General features: G+C 39.9%; 1 protein-coding gene across 1 annotated transcript in view; it reads right to left on the reverse strand.

The window, feature by feature from the left end:
* Positions 1–2,409: 2,409 nt before the first annotated feature.
* The window catches only part of cacna2d3a (calcium channel, voltage-dependent, alpha 2/delta subunit 3a), a 136,947-nt gene continuing 121,703 nt past the window's right edge, over positions 2,410–17,653 (reverse strand). Inside the window, exons 26-36 of the mRNA XM_039800316.1 lie at positions 17,040–17,101; positions 16,558–16,602; positions 16,403–16,465; positions 14,919–14,989; positions 12,811–12,886; positions 12,637–12,689; positions 11,636–11,691; positions 8,768–8,882; positions 4,644–4,756; positions 3,470–3,552; positions 2,410–3,300 (exon numbers count right to left, since the gene is read on the reverse strand). Coding sequence (XP_039656250.1) covers positions 3,208–3,300; positions 3,470–3,552; positions 4,644–4,756; positions 8,768–8,882; positions 11,636–11,691; positions 12,637–12,689; positions 12,811–12,886; positions 14,919–14,989; positions 16,403–16,465; positions 16,558–16,602; positions 17,040–17,101 — 830 coding nt within the window. The 3' untranslated portion in view covers positions 2,410–3,207. The remainder of the gene's footprint in view (positions 3,301–3,469; positions 3,553–4,643; positions 4,757–8,767; positions 8,883–11,635; positions 11,692–12,636; positions 12,690–12,810; positions 12,887–14,918; positions 14,990–16,402; positions 16,466–16,557; positions 16,603–17,039; positions 17,102–17,653) is intronic.

Consider the following 17,653-nt stretch of genomic DNA (forward strand, 5'->3'; position numbering starts at 1 on the left):
TGTGTGTTTGTGTGTGTGTGTGTATATATGTGTGTGTGTTATCACCACAGCAGCCAGTGAGCATGTGGCCAGAGCAGCAGGAAAAAGGTAAAGGAGTGTGGAGATGGAGGTAAATAAGGACAGAGCTGAAGACAAGATGCTTAGAGGGCAAGGGATGAAAATAATGACCCCATGTTAAAAGAAATCTAATGGATGACAGTGGCCTTGCATATATACAATCCATACAATAAAGGATAAAATCCTACAAAGCTCAGTGAGCACCAAAATAAATAGTCTATCAAATGCTAACAATTCTTTTCTCTCATTGTTTCTCTAAAATTAGATATTCACTACTGTAAGCCTATCCTCTTTGCAAACATAAGAATATGTGCACAATGAGTTGCAGAGCTGAGATTTTGCTAGTCACTGTGTGGAATTCCGACAGAATCATATGTGTGTGTGTGTGTGTTTTCCCAGCTTGTCTTAGCTGTGGCATGTTGTGGTGACCGGGCCTGTGTGTGGTCCTGGTGTGGTTCAGCTGCTCAGAATCATTTCCATTCAAACATATCTGTGGTCCTTAATGCAAACCACCAATGTTATCCACTCCATCGGAGGTAACACCAAAAGCTTTGCCCTTTGTGTGACCCCTTCTATGTGCGTATGTTGTGTTCATATGTGTTCGTGTTAATGCACGTGGGTGTTTGCACAAATGTTATGTGTGTGAATATGTGTGTGATTCACTGTCATCTGTCTTCCGGCATATTAGCAAAAGAGATTTCTCATGTAGTCAAGATAATGGCGAGCAAACAGGGTTAGAGTGGTGTGAGTGCTGATGGATGGGTATGTTTTGAACTGCAGGGCCCCTTCAGGGCATTGTGTCCCAGTGATCAGTGACTCCTCTCTCAGGGGTTCCTTCCCACCACAAACAGCAGCATAGATCGGATCATTGGTAAGGAATGTGGAAGCTTTCTCATAAGATACCTTCAGTGGTGTTTCTCCTACTCACCCTGTCTTTGAGTGTCTCTTTTGATGGACCGGGGTTATAGGTGTGAACTGGCATCCACGTGAACATTTATCCGCTGAGCCAAACATGTAAAGACACACATTTATGTTTCCATAAAAACAGACCAGAAAACTGTCTTTTTCAATAGATCTTTAACACATTCAGCCTTTCACGTTGTTTCTTTTATTTATTACATTCTTTTACTGTTGCCCTTCCCTTTTCTGTTTTTAAAGTGTTAAAAAAATGACAATTACTGTTTGACATTATAACATAATCACACAAAGTCAACTCGCTGAATGCCCTTCTCACCTGCCTGATGTGCATGTATGAGCAGTGTGCAATTCAATTTGGAAAAGAGTGTATTTTTCCATCTGCAGGGGTTATGTTTCCCCTATCAGTGTGTGGTGGGAAACAGCTTACAGAAAACAGAGATGAACATTTATCAGTCACAGGACCCGAGGTGGCATCAGGGCTGCCATTGTGGCAACTCCCCAGAAAGAAGATTGCTTTCCCACGTCTGCCTTTTGTGTACACATTCCCATAACTCATCTGGCAAACAGGAAGGAATCACAGACCCATTTGGATTTGTGACCCAAAATAGCTCCAATCCCATTATGCAGTGATAAATGACACACCAGAAAGTCAGGGAGTCTTTGGACCATAGAAAGAGGAAAAACACGATCAACTGGAAATGATTAGAGTACCATAGTTCTGCTCAAGGGATAACATTAGTGAAACAACAGAGAACAGATTAGACCACTAGGTTGGTGAGAATGACCTCCTCAGTGGCAGAGGAAGAGGGGGTTAGTAGAACTGGCTAGTTCAGAGGTGGGGATAGAGAGGTGACGATGCATGTCCCGTTGTTGACCACAGGGACCTTGGTGTTGACATGGAGACCACAGCAGAGGGGCCTCTTGCTGGCACTGGTCTCTGAGAACCGCTGTTGGTATTTTTACTTATTGTTACTGTACGCACACACAAACACATGCAATGTTGACATGGCACAGGAATCCTATTCTCTAATGGATGTGTATCTCAGAAAATGTCAAAGGAGTTTTGTGTCTATTTTCTAAACAAATACAAATGTATGTGGTGGATGTCCTTTGATTTCAGTGTCATGGCCTTTTTTATTGTCTCTCTTTGTGTGGGGGATAGTCCTCTGGGGCTTAAACGAATGACAGAAGAGCGAACCACCATATGCACTTATACAAATGCATGCATGTGCACATGCACACACATTTCTGCTCATGTGGAGGCCAGAAAGCAGCCAAACATTTTTCTACAGCCCAATACTAAGAGCAGATACTGTATTAATCAGTCAAATCTGCCAACAACAATAGAACAGTCTATAAGGATGAGACCTGATACTTCAAATTAACTCTATTGTTCTATTGAGCCCTTCAACAACATGGCTTTCAACAACAGCATACATTTTAAACATCATTTTATTTCAAAAGTACACAAACAGGACCAATATCGTTCAATAAGGCAAAGCTCAAATACTAACAACCACTCACGTCAGAGGACTCAAAATCTCATAGTCACAGTTTATGGGTACCACTTGCAAATCATAAATAAAACTTTTTTCTTCATATATAGACTAGAACTTATTTTCTCATCATGAAAAAAAGATCATTAGACAAACATTTTATTACAACCCCAGCCACATATAATCATCTTCATCTTCAGTATTATTTTTTATCTTCAGAATCATTATTGTCCATGAAAAGTCAAAGTGGGCCAGGGAAAAGGTGCACCTGTCTTTCTCCACATGGGTGTAACGTGTCTCTAATGCCCAGTTCCAAGGCCAACTACAGACCCCAGCCCTTAGCTGCTACCTGAAAGGACTGAACATAGTGGTATTAGTGTCAGTGGCTTTTACTGGACCACGTGTGCAGTTATTAAGCTACTGTGTGCATTGTTAGCATTCATTCTATGTTCAAAACTTTATATCTCCCCAAAAACCTCTTTGTGCAGCTCATGTGATATTGCAAAAGCACCGTCATGATCACTACTTAGCAGCTGTAATCTATTATCAATCCTTTCAAATAAGTGTCTTATAGGGAGGTACCTCAGGGCTTGGGGCATAGGTGGTGAGTTGGAATTGGGCACAGTTTTATAAGGGGCAGGAGTGTTTTTTTCTCTGGCATCGTTGCGATTCTTTTGCATGCCGAGCCAAACCGATTCAAGTCAAGTTGTAGATGGAGAGGCGTGGCCAGCTCTGGTCACCTAGAGAACAGTGCCAGGAGGACGCAGAGCAGTGTTGCAACAAGAGACGGGGTGAGACCCACAGCTCCTCCACACTCCATTGAGTTCTCCTAGAGTGAGAGAGAGAGAGAGAGAGAGAGAGAGAGAGAGAGAGAGAGAGAGAGAGAGAGAGAGAGGGTGTGTGTGTATATAAAAAAAACATGGGGGTTGGAAGGAAGGGATGGGTAGTGGGGGTTGTTGTGGGTGTGTGTGCACTTTGTGTGTTCATGGAGCAAATACCTCTGGGTGAAAAGGGTGACAGGTATCTGGGCGCCTCCTGTCCTTTTGCATCTTCAACCTCTCGCACTTAAGAGATTCATTATGTGCAGCTGAAGTTAAGGTAATAACAGACAATGTGTACCCTCTGCAGGGTGTTTTCCTGCTGGAGTGTATGTCTTATTTATAGTGGAAAGAAACGCATGTTTTTGAGTGCACCATGGAAAGAGGTCCGTATGGAGGTGGTAATACTTTTGCTCACAGCACGGTGTGCACAAAGAGAAAAAAAAAGCAGACTGAGAAATGTTTGATGAATAATTTTTTCTAACCCAACACAATAGCAGGCTTTATGCTACAGTAAACACTCAACAACAAAATAAACAGTGGTGGACATGTATATACAGCGTGACTGTACTGCATAAAGTTTCAGAGAGATGCACATTGTAGGAGAATCCAGCTTGGGTATGTGGTGACTAAGTTACTAAACTCTAACTCAACTCTGAGCTGTGTCTGCTATTGATCAGTATGCCATCGCAGCACGGGTTGTAAAACAGTCCAAACACAGCACTGTGAAACAGACTTTAGAGTGCTGTCTCAAAGCCTTCCGATCCTGACCCTCAAAAAGCTATTATCTCTTTCATCCACAAAAAGGGTAATGGGCAAAAAAAAAAACTCCCCAGAGTTTCTCCACAACTTAAAATCCTCTCGCTATTTACATCCCGGTAACATTAATGGAAACACACTGGCTATAACTACAGTAATGTGACACTGGAACTCATGAGGTGGAAGAGACTAGACCTCTCCATTAAAAAACATAATCAGGTGATACTGTTATTTTTCTCATTAGGGGGAAACAGCCTAATTGGAATGACTGCAACAAGCCAGCTGTATAAAACATTTAAGTCACCATAAAAAAATATCAATTAATTTATTCATTATTCTTCTGAGTGAGTTTACTGCAAAATGTGAGCTGTGGCAATTATTAGTTTTTGTGGCTTTTAATCAAGTTTTCTGTCAAGGTTGTCGAGGTTTTACTGTAGCTGTTGCTTTGATCAGCTTTACATCCCTTTTAAATGTAGCTCCAAATCATTGTGGTGCCACATCCTCACAATCAGGATACCAAGAGACTACAATTTGCACACTGAATTTGTTTACTCAATCACCCACACCTCTCCAGTCTTTGGCCAGTAAAGGATATACATGATTTCGATGGGGTCCATGGTTATTGACTCAAACATGCTGCAGTCACACTTGTTGTCCACCACCACCATGAAGAGATTACTGCTGGGGATCTGCTGGATCACAAAGGACCTGCCAATCAAAGCACAGGCAGCCAGAAACAAAAAAAAAGATGAGGAAGGAAGAAGAGAGAGGGAGCAAGGGAGGATTTAGAGTGGGATTGGCAAGTTGACAAGGCGCATGTGTATGATATAAATTTCCATGTGTGTCAGAGGATTTGTGTTATGAGTGTTCACATTCTCCCCTGGCGGAGGGGAGATGCACTGAAGAGACTCCACTGGATGCATGTCAAGGAGATGACTTGTCTCACCGCCAGCTGTCAATAAACATACAGAGACATCGACAGACTCGCACTAAACAGACACACATACAAGAATACACATACTTCTCTAACCCAATCCATCCCCTCCTCTTCCTCATTCTCTTCCCTACCTTCTTTTTTGTCTTTGTTATATACTCTCCAAGGCGAGCACCAATGAAGTGTTGCAGAATATAAAACACTCCAAAGGGAGACAAATGAGAACCACACTTTTGTGCTCATAGCTTCCCATGGTTGTGTTTTACTGGCCTGAGAGATCAGGCCTCGCCTCGGACTCCTATCCAGTGATTTATGACCGTGGATAAGCTTTATGAAGAAGAGAGGTCATAAAGATGATCTCTTCTTTCTGTCACCCTCTCTTTCTTTATCTCTTGTTTTTTCTCCCTCCCTCTCTTCTGCCACAGCTGGATGATATATTGAGTTTACTGTGAGGCATTTATCAGACACGTATGAGAACAGGCACGTGTGACTGAGACGACACACAAATGCAGAAATACACGTTTTTAACTCTTGTTGGAGGAAGTGAGACATGGAGGGAGAGACCTGATAGATCAAAACAGACCGAGGAATATCTCAATCCTTACTAATTCAATAGCATGACCAATTTAATCTGACCACAAACAGCCTCCAATCCCTGAATAGCACCAGTCCACCGCACTCTAATACAGTTATCCCACTGTGACCAACCAAACCCAACCAAACCAGCCCAGCAAATAGGCCAAGCCAGTTCCAATCAGGCTGAATTAGGATCTGCTGATGTTTAATAATCTGTGCTCACCCCTGCACAGCGCCGGGCCGGCCCAGCTCAGCCCGCTGATAGAAAGCAGAACAAGTGTTCTTGGAGAAAAGACTTGCACAGCTGCTGGCCTTGAACATACCCAGTGCTGGGAAAGGGAGCACTGCCCGGCATATGAAGGCACACACTTCGACACAAACAAGGATTTGTGCAATATGCACAGATACACAGAGACAGACATTCATGCATACTCTCACAAGCACACAGACGGTAAAATCTTCTTGAAATGGTCTCCTAGTGCTGTGGCTTTTAGTGATTTTGGCCAGCAGAGAAACAGACAACAAAGACATCCAATACGTTACTCTGAGAAAAGATAAAGTGCAACACTGAGTGGCATAGAAATCCACAGAAAAAAAAGATAAGGCTGTGAAAGAGTTAGACAGATGCAAAGTATAAAGCTGATGTATTGTAGGAAAAGATAAAGACACACAAAGACTTGGTGACAGAACTTGTCTTCCTCTCAAAAGTTCTGATAAATCCTATCATACAATCTGTAGCTGAAGCTGATCAAAATTAGCACTGCATATCAACACATTTTGATCGCGTAGGAAAATGTTTTATCTTTCCAGAGTCAGCTGTGCTGAAGCCTATTTTAGGGGTTACAGCTAAGATGATAACATTTCACAATACATTTTCCTTTACACATGCTTTGCTTTTGATGCAGAACAGTGGCAAAGTTTTTCTACATTCACTCTGTGTTCAGTTTTGGTTAAATGCAATATTTATGTGTGCTATGTAGAGGATGTTCACATTTTCCAATGATTTAATCATTGCATAACTTCACCATAGCCATAACTGCATGCACTGTATGGTTTTCAGAAATATCTGTCATCACAGTTGGGAAATTTGACCAGCAATTACTGTGTGTAATTTAACAATTACTTATTCAATGAGTTGAAATTGCTCCAATACAATCTCAACAAATCAGACTGGAGAGTTTTCCATTTCTGTCATTACTTTGGGGGAAACTGGGTACCATGATTCCAGTATTCTCTTTTTAAGCCTTTTTACACATTTCACATTATTCTAATATACAGTATATTTGTGAGGAAGTTTTAGAATGATTTCTAAATTAAAAATGCAAATGCAGCATAAAGCTTACAACAAAAGGTCCTGACTGAGTGACATGAGCCATGAAACATTTTAAAATAGAAAAATTAAATAAAACAATGTGATGATGGATAATAAAAATATAAAAAAACATAAAATCCTTTCAAAGTGTATAAATGCTGGTCCCATAAACTGTACTGTATGTACTGTATTATATATATATATATATATATATATATATATATAACATATATATATATATATATATATATATATATATATATATATATATATACATATATATACAGCATGTTGGGAGTGACAGCATGATAATATGCACAATTATTTTAACAATACCATGATTATTAGTGTGTGATAAAGAGACAGATGCATTTCAAGAATGTCTAACAGATGAAACCATGTCTGCACGTCTGACTGTAGCGCTGAAGCTGTAGCTCATTGCAACTTTAGACTTCTCTGTTTTTGGGACACTGCTAGTCTTGGACAGTCGAGAGAAAGCAAAGGAGCATGTGGAGCAGTAGAATATATGGACACAAGTATTGTCGCTAATAGTCCCCTTGAAGACCTTCTTTGGTTAGAGACATGACACACTCTTTGTCCTAAATCTCATGTTACAGTCTAGAGAAGCTGGCTATACATTCATGGAGGTTAAATAACCCTATAGAGCCACTTAACATTTTATATCATTAATTAGATGTCATTGTTTCTTATGATCTGTCACTCTGTCTCACCTATCAGGAAGTAATGGACAAATACAAATACCGACATCACATGCACACATACAGTCAAAATACAGTAAAGAGAGGTTTAACAGGCAAGAGCTTAGGGTATATTTCCTAGAGCATAAAGCAACACGTGTCCCCATGAAAATATGAGAGGCCTCAGTCAGCCTGTAACGTAAAACAGATGTTTATCACCAATATCCTCTATTAGTAATATGAGCTATAAAATTCCATATAACTGAAATAAAAACTCAATTTTACTTTGTCAAATTCATTGTGCTTTAAAAAAGATTTATTTGAAGGCGAGATGTTGCTCAGAGCACATAGCCCTGCCCGCTAATCCCAGTCCTGGTGTCATCATTGGAGATGAGACCATTCTTCTGTCATGCGTGTGTTGGTGGGTGTGAGTGTGTTTGAGAGGGTGCTGCATGTGTGTGTGTGTGTGTATACAGTATGTGTGTTTGGTGGTCTGACTGCATCCCCAACCGCATTTTACTCCTAGCACCCAGGGCAGTGGTTACCCTGCTGACCTTGTGGGGCTGTACCAGCAGCAGACACACAAGGAAAACACACACACACACACACACACACACACACACACACACACACACACACACACACACACACACACACACACACACACACACACACACACACACACACACACACACACACACACACAGATTCTGAGCCTCCCTGGCAGTTCCACAGCTGGGAGCAATGAAGGGCCCATTGGAGGGATCCAAAGAACACCCCACAATTGCCTGACAGAAAAGCCCAAATTGTTAATGGGGACCACACTCATTTTCTCATTTTTAAAGGAAGCCTTTTTTTCCCACCTCTCTCCCTCATCTCTAAATGCCTCGTATTTCAAACTGCCGGAGGAGAGAGTGAGTGTCTGTGTGTGTCTGTGTGTGTGTCTCTGATGGATCGCCCTGGATAAAAGTGTTTTCAGCAGACAACAAATGATTTAAATGTGTTTCTCATTACCAGGGATTATAGAGATACAGATACTTCACCAAGATGGGCGTTAACAGGATAATTCATTTTTCATTGTTAGCTTGTTTTATGGCGCGTAGTTCTCATTGAACAGTAGACAGATATTTTGACCGTTGTTGTTGCTGTGTTGTTTTGCTATGTGTGTTTTCATGTGTCTGCATGGGTATGTCTCATACTTGATGCAGCCGTCACAGTCAACATTGCCCAAGTTCTCTTTGATGGTTCTCTCGGAGATAAAGGCTGGGTACTCTGTGTCACATGGTACCTGCATGGTCCGACCTATCCTCTGAGCTGGAGGGAGGGAGGAAGAGAGAGAGCAAGGGAGAGAGCGAAAGAGAGAAAGAGAGAGAGAGAGAGAGAGTCGTGCAACATCCATTTGAAAGTAAAATACATATTTAAAATAGTTATGCAAATAGATTGTAAGCAAACAGTTAAACACACCACATCCTTGTAAACATACAAGCTTGAAAGAAAGCAGCATTTCTGAACCAGAGCTGCCTCTTGTCCTGCTGGATATTTCCAGTGTAAATCTAGGCCAGACATTAATGCAACATTGCTTGAACTCTCCTGCCACCCAGAGGTTTGAAATAATGCTACAAGATGGAAATAAGTGGGGGAGGCGAAATCAAACCTTTTTCTATATGATACAATATTTTTTAGAACAAGTTTATTAAAGCAGAGGCTAATATAATCCAAATGTGCATATGGAATCTAAACAATACATGTGGCTTTATTTTCAATTTTTTTAATGGCACTTTTTTTTCTACAACTCACACATTTCTAAAGATGGTGGATTATGTGTGTGATTGGAAAGGAGCAGTTTAATTACTGGATGTCAGCAGTGCAGCAGTATTTTGTTAAAAAAAAGTGTCCGCGCAGTTGTATATTAACTATACACATGTGAAAAACACAGCCTACATGTATAAACGTCTGGGATTAGTTCAGCTTGAGAGGCTTTGTAGATTGGGTTACAGGCTGCTAAATTGGGGAGTTTCAGCTGTGTGTCACAGGCCTGTGTCTCTTTTGTAAAAAGATATAGAAAGTGCTGCTAAGACCTGAGGCTAGCCAGCTGTGAAATTGTCTCGACTTCTTGGCGAGCAGCGATGCCCAGCTTCACTTCATTCGGGATAAGAGTGTGCAAGAAAAGCATTTTATAGACTTTAATTTTGTGGTTTTTTTTTTTTTTTTTTTTTTTTTCTCCACTATGCTAGTAATTTAATTTTAGACAGGCAAACAGTATTAAAATCATAACAGTATCACAGCTCAAGCTTCATGACTTTAAAAAAAAAAAAAACCCCCCCCCCCCACCCCCAACACACACACACACACACACACACACACACACACACACACACACACACACACACACACACACACACACACACACACACACACACACACACAGAGGTCACTTGAGGCAATCTCATGTTCGGCCATTCATTTCTATTTTTCGGTTTTGGATTGTGCCTCTTTACTCTGTTTTTCCAGTGGTCAAACTGACTCAGGCCGAGAGGAAATGGAGGGGAGATGGCGAAGATGACGACCGGAGGTCAGTGCTGAGGACACTGGTTGTTTATTCTGTCCGCAATGAACTTTGTTCCATGTGAACTTAAGCATTAGGACGAAAAACCAAAAGTGTTTGCGTCAGTGTAGGTTTTTGTCTTTGGATTATTCTTTTAGAAATACAAATAAAACATAATAAAAAGAAACAGAATTTTGATTGTCATACTAAAAGAAGTTCATGTTTTTATGGGCAAATGCAAAATTACTTATTTTCCTTTCCTTTCCATGACAGAAAAGTTAACTTAAAAAACACCTTTTTTTTAAACTGGAAAATTAGGTGTCATTCATTTATTGCTGCATATGGTTATGTTGAGGTATAAGCCTTGAGATGATGTTAAGTTAAAAACAATTAGGTCAACTTTAGATTAGAAATAGTTGATGTTTGGGAACTATGAGATCCATAAGAACCTGTCTGTGTTCACAATGCTTTAAAAGTGATATGAATTGGAAGAAGAAGAAAATCTTTTTTAGATGTAAAAAACTATATTTGTAAAAAATAAGTTGAAAAGCATGTATAATCAAACTTGTACAAAGTTGTGTACAAATTCCGATGTGCTGCAGATGTGGGCTCTTTCCTACAATGTACTTGGTTATGTGTGAAGGTGAGAGATTTCTGGATTGACTTTTGTGACGTTGTGTCTAAGATTAATCAGATTTCAATACCTGTTGACCCAGAATTTTGCTTGTTGGGGAACTTTATGAAAATTGATAAACCACTTAATAAATTTCAAATAAAATGGAAAAGCCCTGGCAGTGGCCAGAAAGTGTATTGCCGTCACATGGAAGTCTGATTCCCCTCTATCCATGACTAAATGGTATTTAGAAATGAATAACTGTGTGCCTTTAGAGAAAATAACATATAATCTTAGAAAGGGATACAACACCTTCATTAAAATTTGGCATCCCTATCTAGATTATGTGGATAATGTGTTGTTGGAATGTGACTGACCTCGAAACATTGTATACCTACTTTAAAACATTGGAGCATCATTTGGGGGAGGGGGGATGGGGGGTTATTTGTTTGTGTTTGTTCCTGTTCTTGTAAACTGGAAAATTTTAATAAAGTATTCCAAAAAAAGTTGTGTACAAATTACACAAATGTAAAGTAAGAATATTAATCCTTATTCTTTCTCTAGCTGTATCATAATAGTTGATTAGACATTATTATTTGAGGATCAGAATTATTTACAACTTTATTTAAATCTAATATGACCATTGTGGCTATTTTCAACTTTAACAGACATTCAAAATAAATTATGATGGCCCATTTGAGCAGCTCTTACAGTACACATACAGTGCTGTGTGCATCCATGAAGCCTTTGGAATGTCATGTCCATAGACAATGTTGTTATATATAAACTGTTTTTACAATTTCAGTATAAGCTAAATTTTAAACTTTTATATGAGTGTGTGCATGGGTGAGTTTTCTTCAGACACACAGAGAGAGCGAACAAGCAGATCACCAAAGAATGCGTTCTTACCTTTTGCTGTGAGGTCAGAGTACCACCAGCTGCACAGGTTAAACTCCACCAGGAATCTAAATACGGAGAAGACATCGACCATAACAATACACTCCAACACATGCTTATATAATACATACTGTAACACTCTCTACTGCATTCCAACCATTTTTTAACCACAATAAAAGTTTCTTAAGAACTGTAATTGGGAGAAATTGTTTATTTTCACAGAAAACAATCAATTGAACTTTAAAAGCATTTATGCCAGTTATCCTATTGCAATTCCATTGTGTTTTTATGCCTCTTAGATGCCTCAAAGTTGTTCTATCCATTTAACCATGAAACCCTTTTTCAAGAAGTGAGTTAAACGTATACTGAGAGTTTTCAATTGTTGATATGCCCAAATCTGACTCTTTTCATGCGGGTAAAGTAATAAATTATCTCTGAACTTCAGTCTCGACTTGTCAAAAGCTTGTAATACAGGTTATCTTTTGTTTATATTGTAATTAGTCAATTTTTTGTATTCAGATGATTTGGTTATATTTTCTCCCTTCAGTTCTGACCTTACACAGATGAGTTTACTCACTCATATGTATAATATTTATATTTTAATTTGATAAAGCGCAAGGAAAAGATCCATTTAAAATGAAATCAAAAGATCACTAATATTTCAATGACAAAAAAAATATGTATGCACTGTGACATGATGTAAAATTAGGACTGACAACTCAATCCTCCCATGATGCACTGTGGTGACAACAGACCACCCAGAAAGACTCCGCAAAAACACAAGATGGCATCACAGGAATACCCACGCTACAGGAAACATCAGGTAGCCATTACCATTCATGATCACAGATGATCACGTCAATGTGCATGCGGAGGCACACATAAACAAACATACAGTTTATATATAGCCACATACACACACTGACAAGAGAGGCCACCATACGAGGCCTCGAAAGCACATGTATGCAGCGAGCGTATGCTATTACACGCTCTCACATACACAGAAGTCTTACATGACAAGCTCAGTCAGGATCCACTTCACAGCGGAGAAGAAAGCAAAGTAAGGCTAAAGAAAAGAAGAGAGAATATTGATCAGACACTAAAAACACATAAAACGTGGTCCCAACTCTGCATCGCACGGAGCGCAAACAACAAGGTACAACAACATGAAAAAATGCAGTACTTACATCCAACAGTGTGTGTCCACTGTCACTGCTCTCTGAAAAAACCCAACATAGAGCCTGGTAGTCATACAAAGTGACCCTGAGTAAATAGAAATAAAAAAGAGGACAGATACATCAGAAATAAAGATAAAGTGAGCTAAAGATAGATAGAAAGTTTGACATGTTATGTATGACACATAATGCATTTGTCAGGAAGATATATACCCCAGATAAGGTGATATAAGTGTCGATTCACACATTATCTCTAATATTCCATGCCTGCGGGGCCTTTTGGACTGCTGTGTGGGAGCAGGAAGGAAAGATCCCATGTCTGCTTTACCTACGGATAATATGTTGGATGGATGTGGCAAGAATGCGTAAAGGAAAGTAACTGAAAGCCGAGGGCTTCCTGAGAGGTTCCTCAAAGTAATGTAGGAAGGTGTGTGTGTGTGTGTGTGTGTGTGTGTGTGTGTGTGTGTGTGTGTGTGTGTGTAGATGATTTGGGGATATTGAGGGGGATATCAGAGGATTTAAGGGCTTAGTAGACCCTGAGGGTGTGAGGTCTGGGTCTGTCTGGGTGAGGTTATTGAAGGGGTTCGTCACACACAAACACACTGGACGTCTCTTTCTCATAGCCCGTGGACAAGTTCCTATATACTTGACATGTGCATGTGTGTGGTGTCTGAGTGGGCATGGTCTATCCGCAGCCCTGGGCGATGCTTAAACCTCAGTCACAGTACCGGTGACACACAGCTCCAACACACCGCCAGGAACCAATTAGCGCTAAGCCAGGCCACATAATGGTGTTACCAGCAAACTTTGACTAATGTAATGTCTTTGAATTGAAATGTTGAATTGTGTGTGTGTGTGTGTGTGTGTGTGTGTTTTCCATGGGTGTGTGACTGCTGTATATGAGTGTGTGAACCTCAATTTGCTCTGCATGGGAGCATACCATCACTCTCAATGTTTTTATTGATTTAACTTTCTACTTTCTAACTTTCTGCTTGTTTAAAAAGATGGATAATCCAAACGTAACTCAAAATAATTTGTCCACATGTGTCTTCATCTGCAGCCTTGATGCTGACAGATAAATCCAAGCTGGCAGCTTGGTGTCGACTTTAAGTGGCACACTTAAAAATGTCTTTAATGTTTTTTTTGACAAGACAAAAACTATGCTGCAACTTAGAGCATTAATTCTCTACAGATGGCACTTGGTTAGGACAGATCACACTGGATTCATTAGTGTTAAGATCCATAAGCTCTATTACTCATCATGCTAATACTTCACCGACACAAGTTGTATTATGCATTCATCATATGTCGTCCCTAATTTAAAACAATCCCTCATCATCTGACATTAAAGATTCATTGAAAGCACTTGTAGGCCTCTTTGTTTTTTTACGAGTGGGACTGTAAACTAAAGCTGTCAGCTTTTGAGTTTCATCCCTATGATAAACAGGCGTGGCTGTCTACTTGTGCGATGATTTGTCACCTGATTTTTATGCACTGAGACAGCATGGCTAAAATCTCCTCACCCACATCCCTAAGGCACAACTGCAATGTTGGAAATGTGGTTGTAAGCTTCTGCAACTAAGTTATCTAAAGATTCAACGAATATTAGACCATACATGACTACACAGTCAAACTACAATATGTGCCTGTCTCTGTCTGCTTCTCTATATTTCTTCTCTCTAATACTGGGAAAGTTATCCTCCTGGGTTAAATTTCCAAATTAATTGCAGAAAGACACCACCCACTGCTCCTGGCATTTTCCAGAAGACACAAGTCTACAACAAGCAGTATGTGCCTGAATGTGTCTACATGTGTGTGTGTGACTTCAAGTTTCTCCTAATTCCTTCATTTCAGGAAAAGATTTGCTGTAATCCCCTAACGGAGAACTCTGCTGAGCGAAGGGTCGGAGTTCAGCGCTGAATAGCTCAACACGATTGGCCAAGTTAAAAGCTGTCAGCGCGAGGGGGGACGTGCTCTCATTCTGTGGCCTGCCTGATATTATGCACATACATTTACACACACATTCATACCTACACTTGTGCTGGCACATATTATAAGTACACACTATTACACCCACACACATGTGCAATTTAAAGTTGTTGGAGCAGTTTGATACTTACCTCTTGAAAGAGCCCATCTGCAGAAGCTTACTCATTACAGCTCTCTCTGCTTCTCCAAAGAATTTTCCTGTCTGAGAAAGAAGAGAAAGATATTTGTTTTATTTAATAAAAGTGTCAAACTAACATCCCCTTAAAACTATGTGTTTATAAGAAGGTACAGGTACAAAAGTGGACACCAATCCAGACCGGATTGAATGCAAGAAATCTTCAATTGCCAAACCCTAAAGCATGCAGACACAACCCATTGCTACGTGGTCTGTGGGATCACTCGTTCTGCTCAGCTCAAAGACCAAGCGGCCATAGCCAAAGAGAAAAATCTGTGATGCAAACACACTTTTTAGGGACATAACCAGGAATAAATCACCCACACAGTCATTACTGTTATGATAGTCTGCAAAAAGACTCCACCCCCTCCCCCAACAACCCTCTCCCTGCCTATAATTTCCCTAAACACAAGGTGACATCTTCAAATGTATTGTTTTGTCTGACATTTACAATAATATGGATCTTAACATTCAAGAAGATTGATAAATCAAAATTATTGTCCTTTTTTTGTATTAAGTAATTGTTTCAACAAACAGACCGAGGTGATTCAAGACCCCTGAGATTCATGATTGTTACACAGTCACAGGCCTGACCTACTGCCTGTCCAAAGTGCACCAAGTCAGCTGATGCCATAAGAGCAAAGCTATCAAACCATTAGCATCCATTAGCCACATCCGACACAGGACTGGGAGGGTGAACTACACCCTCCATCCAACAACATGAAATTGCCTGAAATGACCCAGCCTGGTAGATCTTCCAGCTCCAAACCTACTCAAGACCGCTCACACATTTACAGTAATGCAACATTTGGACCGATCACATTATTGTAACCTTGCTGGTTGATTACATTTTCTCTACAAAACAACAATGAGATGAAAAAACTTGACAAGTGGAACCCTAAATGCTCCATCACATCTAAATTAAGATCAAATAAAAAATGTGAGCTGGCAAGTGAGAGACACATGAAAAGGACATGCAGAGGAAGAGAAGGGCAGTGACAGCCAGCGGACTGGCTTCTAAATGAGCCAAAGCCAGAGTGACAGCATGTCTGGTGACAGCAAAGCAGAGGGTAGATGCTAGGGCAGCACCATGTCTCCTTGAGAGCAGTCTAAGCAACAATATGAATGGGATTATAATTGTAAAAGAAAAGCCAATGTAAAATTTAGATATGATTCATTACATACCACATAAATTGTATACTCACACTTGGCACAAACACAATTGTCTTTATAGCCTATTGCTGCTATCAGAACTAGTTAATGGGCTAATTGCTTCTCTTGAATTAAAATAACATCAGAATTTCTGCTTGTTATCTGCTGGCATGAAAAACAAAAAAGAATGTGTTTATTCTAACTATAAATATTATGCAATATTTTCCATTAGTCGTGCCTGGTCTGGCACTGTACGTATGTGTGTCTCTTTGCGTCTCAATGTCTTACCAGAGTATAGTCCTCCGCTACCAAAACAAAGCCGTTGTTGTCAATGAGGTAGCAGTTAATGTTCTGTTAAATAGAAAACAAAGTGTTAAAGTAGTTGTAGGAAGTAAAAGTGACAGAATCATACATGGTTGATGGAGAACGGAAGGCTGACAGACCTCATCGTCACAGCTTATGGAGCATTTACCATCCAATGCTGCACACTGTAAGATGAAAAAAGAATATATTTGCATATTGTATTTGGGTGTTACACCAAATATTAAGGCTGTTTATAGATTCATGAATTCCTTTTGTCAGCTGAAAAACTTAACAGTCTTCCAAAATCCTTTTCAAATAAATACATTGAATGAAACAGAATGATGACCTTCATGTGTTAAAAGTTCTACCAAAATATTTAAACAGCTTTTATGGGTCATTGAGTCATTAAATATTCACAACATGTCAATTTATTATTCAAGTAAAACAAATAGCATAAAACAAAGGAAGCCTTTATGAAACATATTTGTTTCAAATAGACTTGACTTGCTTTTGTGTGAAATTGTTTTGTATTTTTAATTTGTTTGTATTATTTTAGGTTTACAAGTGGGTTTGTATTATACATGTGAATGTGTAAGCATGGTTTGTGTTTAAGCATGTGTACCTGTCTGCTGGCTGTCCAGAATTTCTTCTGAAAGAACTCCAGTTTCATCTGGATGCCCACAGCTGAAAGACAGTCAACAGAGTCACAAAGACGTAGCAACTGGACATGTGTACGTGTTCTGTGTGTTGATGTGCAAGTGCAGCAGTCGTCCTACAGGCAAGAGAGATATTATTTAAGTAAGAGTAAGAGTGCATCTTTTATGAACCCCAACTGAGGGAAAAGACACACAGACACGTCCACTGCCGTGAACCCCTGCAGGAAGGCAGGAAGTGTGTGTTTGTATATAATTCTGTACTGTCTGCACACATGTGCACAGATGTCGCTAACCACACTCAAAATGTGGTTTCACACTATTCTAAACCCAACCTCTCTCTCTGTGCCCACATGAAATCCATCCCATTCCTCACTCCCTGTTGTTACCCCGGTAGGCATTTCCAGAGTTGGTATACAGAGCCTCATCCAAGCAGGTCCCTAAATGCCCAGATATGACTAGAATTCCTTGCCTGGTACAAAACAGTCACTGACATTAAATTTTTCAGAGATGGCTGAGGAAAGATTCACACAGGCTTTAACTTCCCTCCTCTCCTCCTCCACTCCTTCGATCCCCTGCTACT

The sequence above is a fragment of the Perca fluviatilis genome, chromosome 5 (genome assembly GCF_010015445.1).
Source record: "Perca fluviatilis chromosome 5, GENO_Pfluv_1.0, whole genome shotgun sequence".
Classification (NCBI taxonomy): domain Eukaryota; kingdom Metazoa; phylum Chordata; class Actinopteri; order Perciformes; family Percidae; genus Perca; species Perca fluviatilis.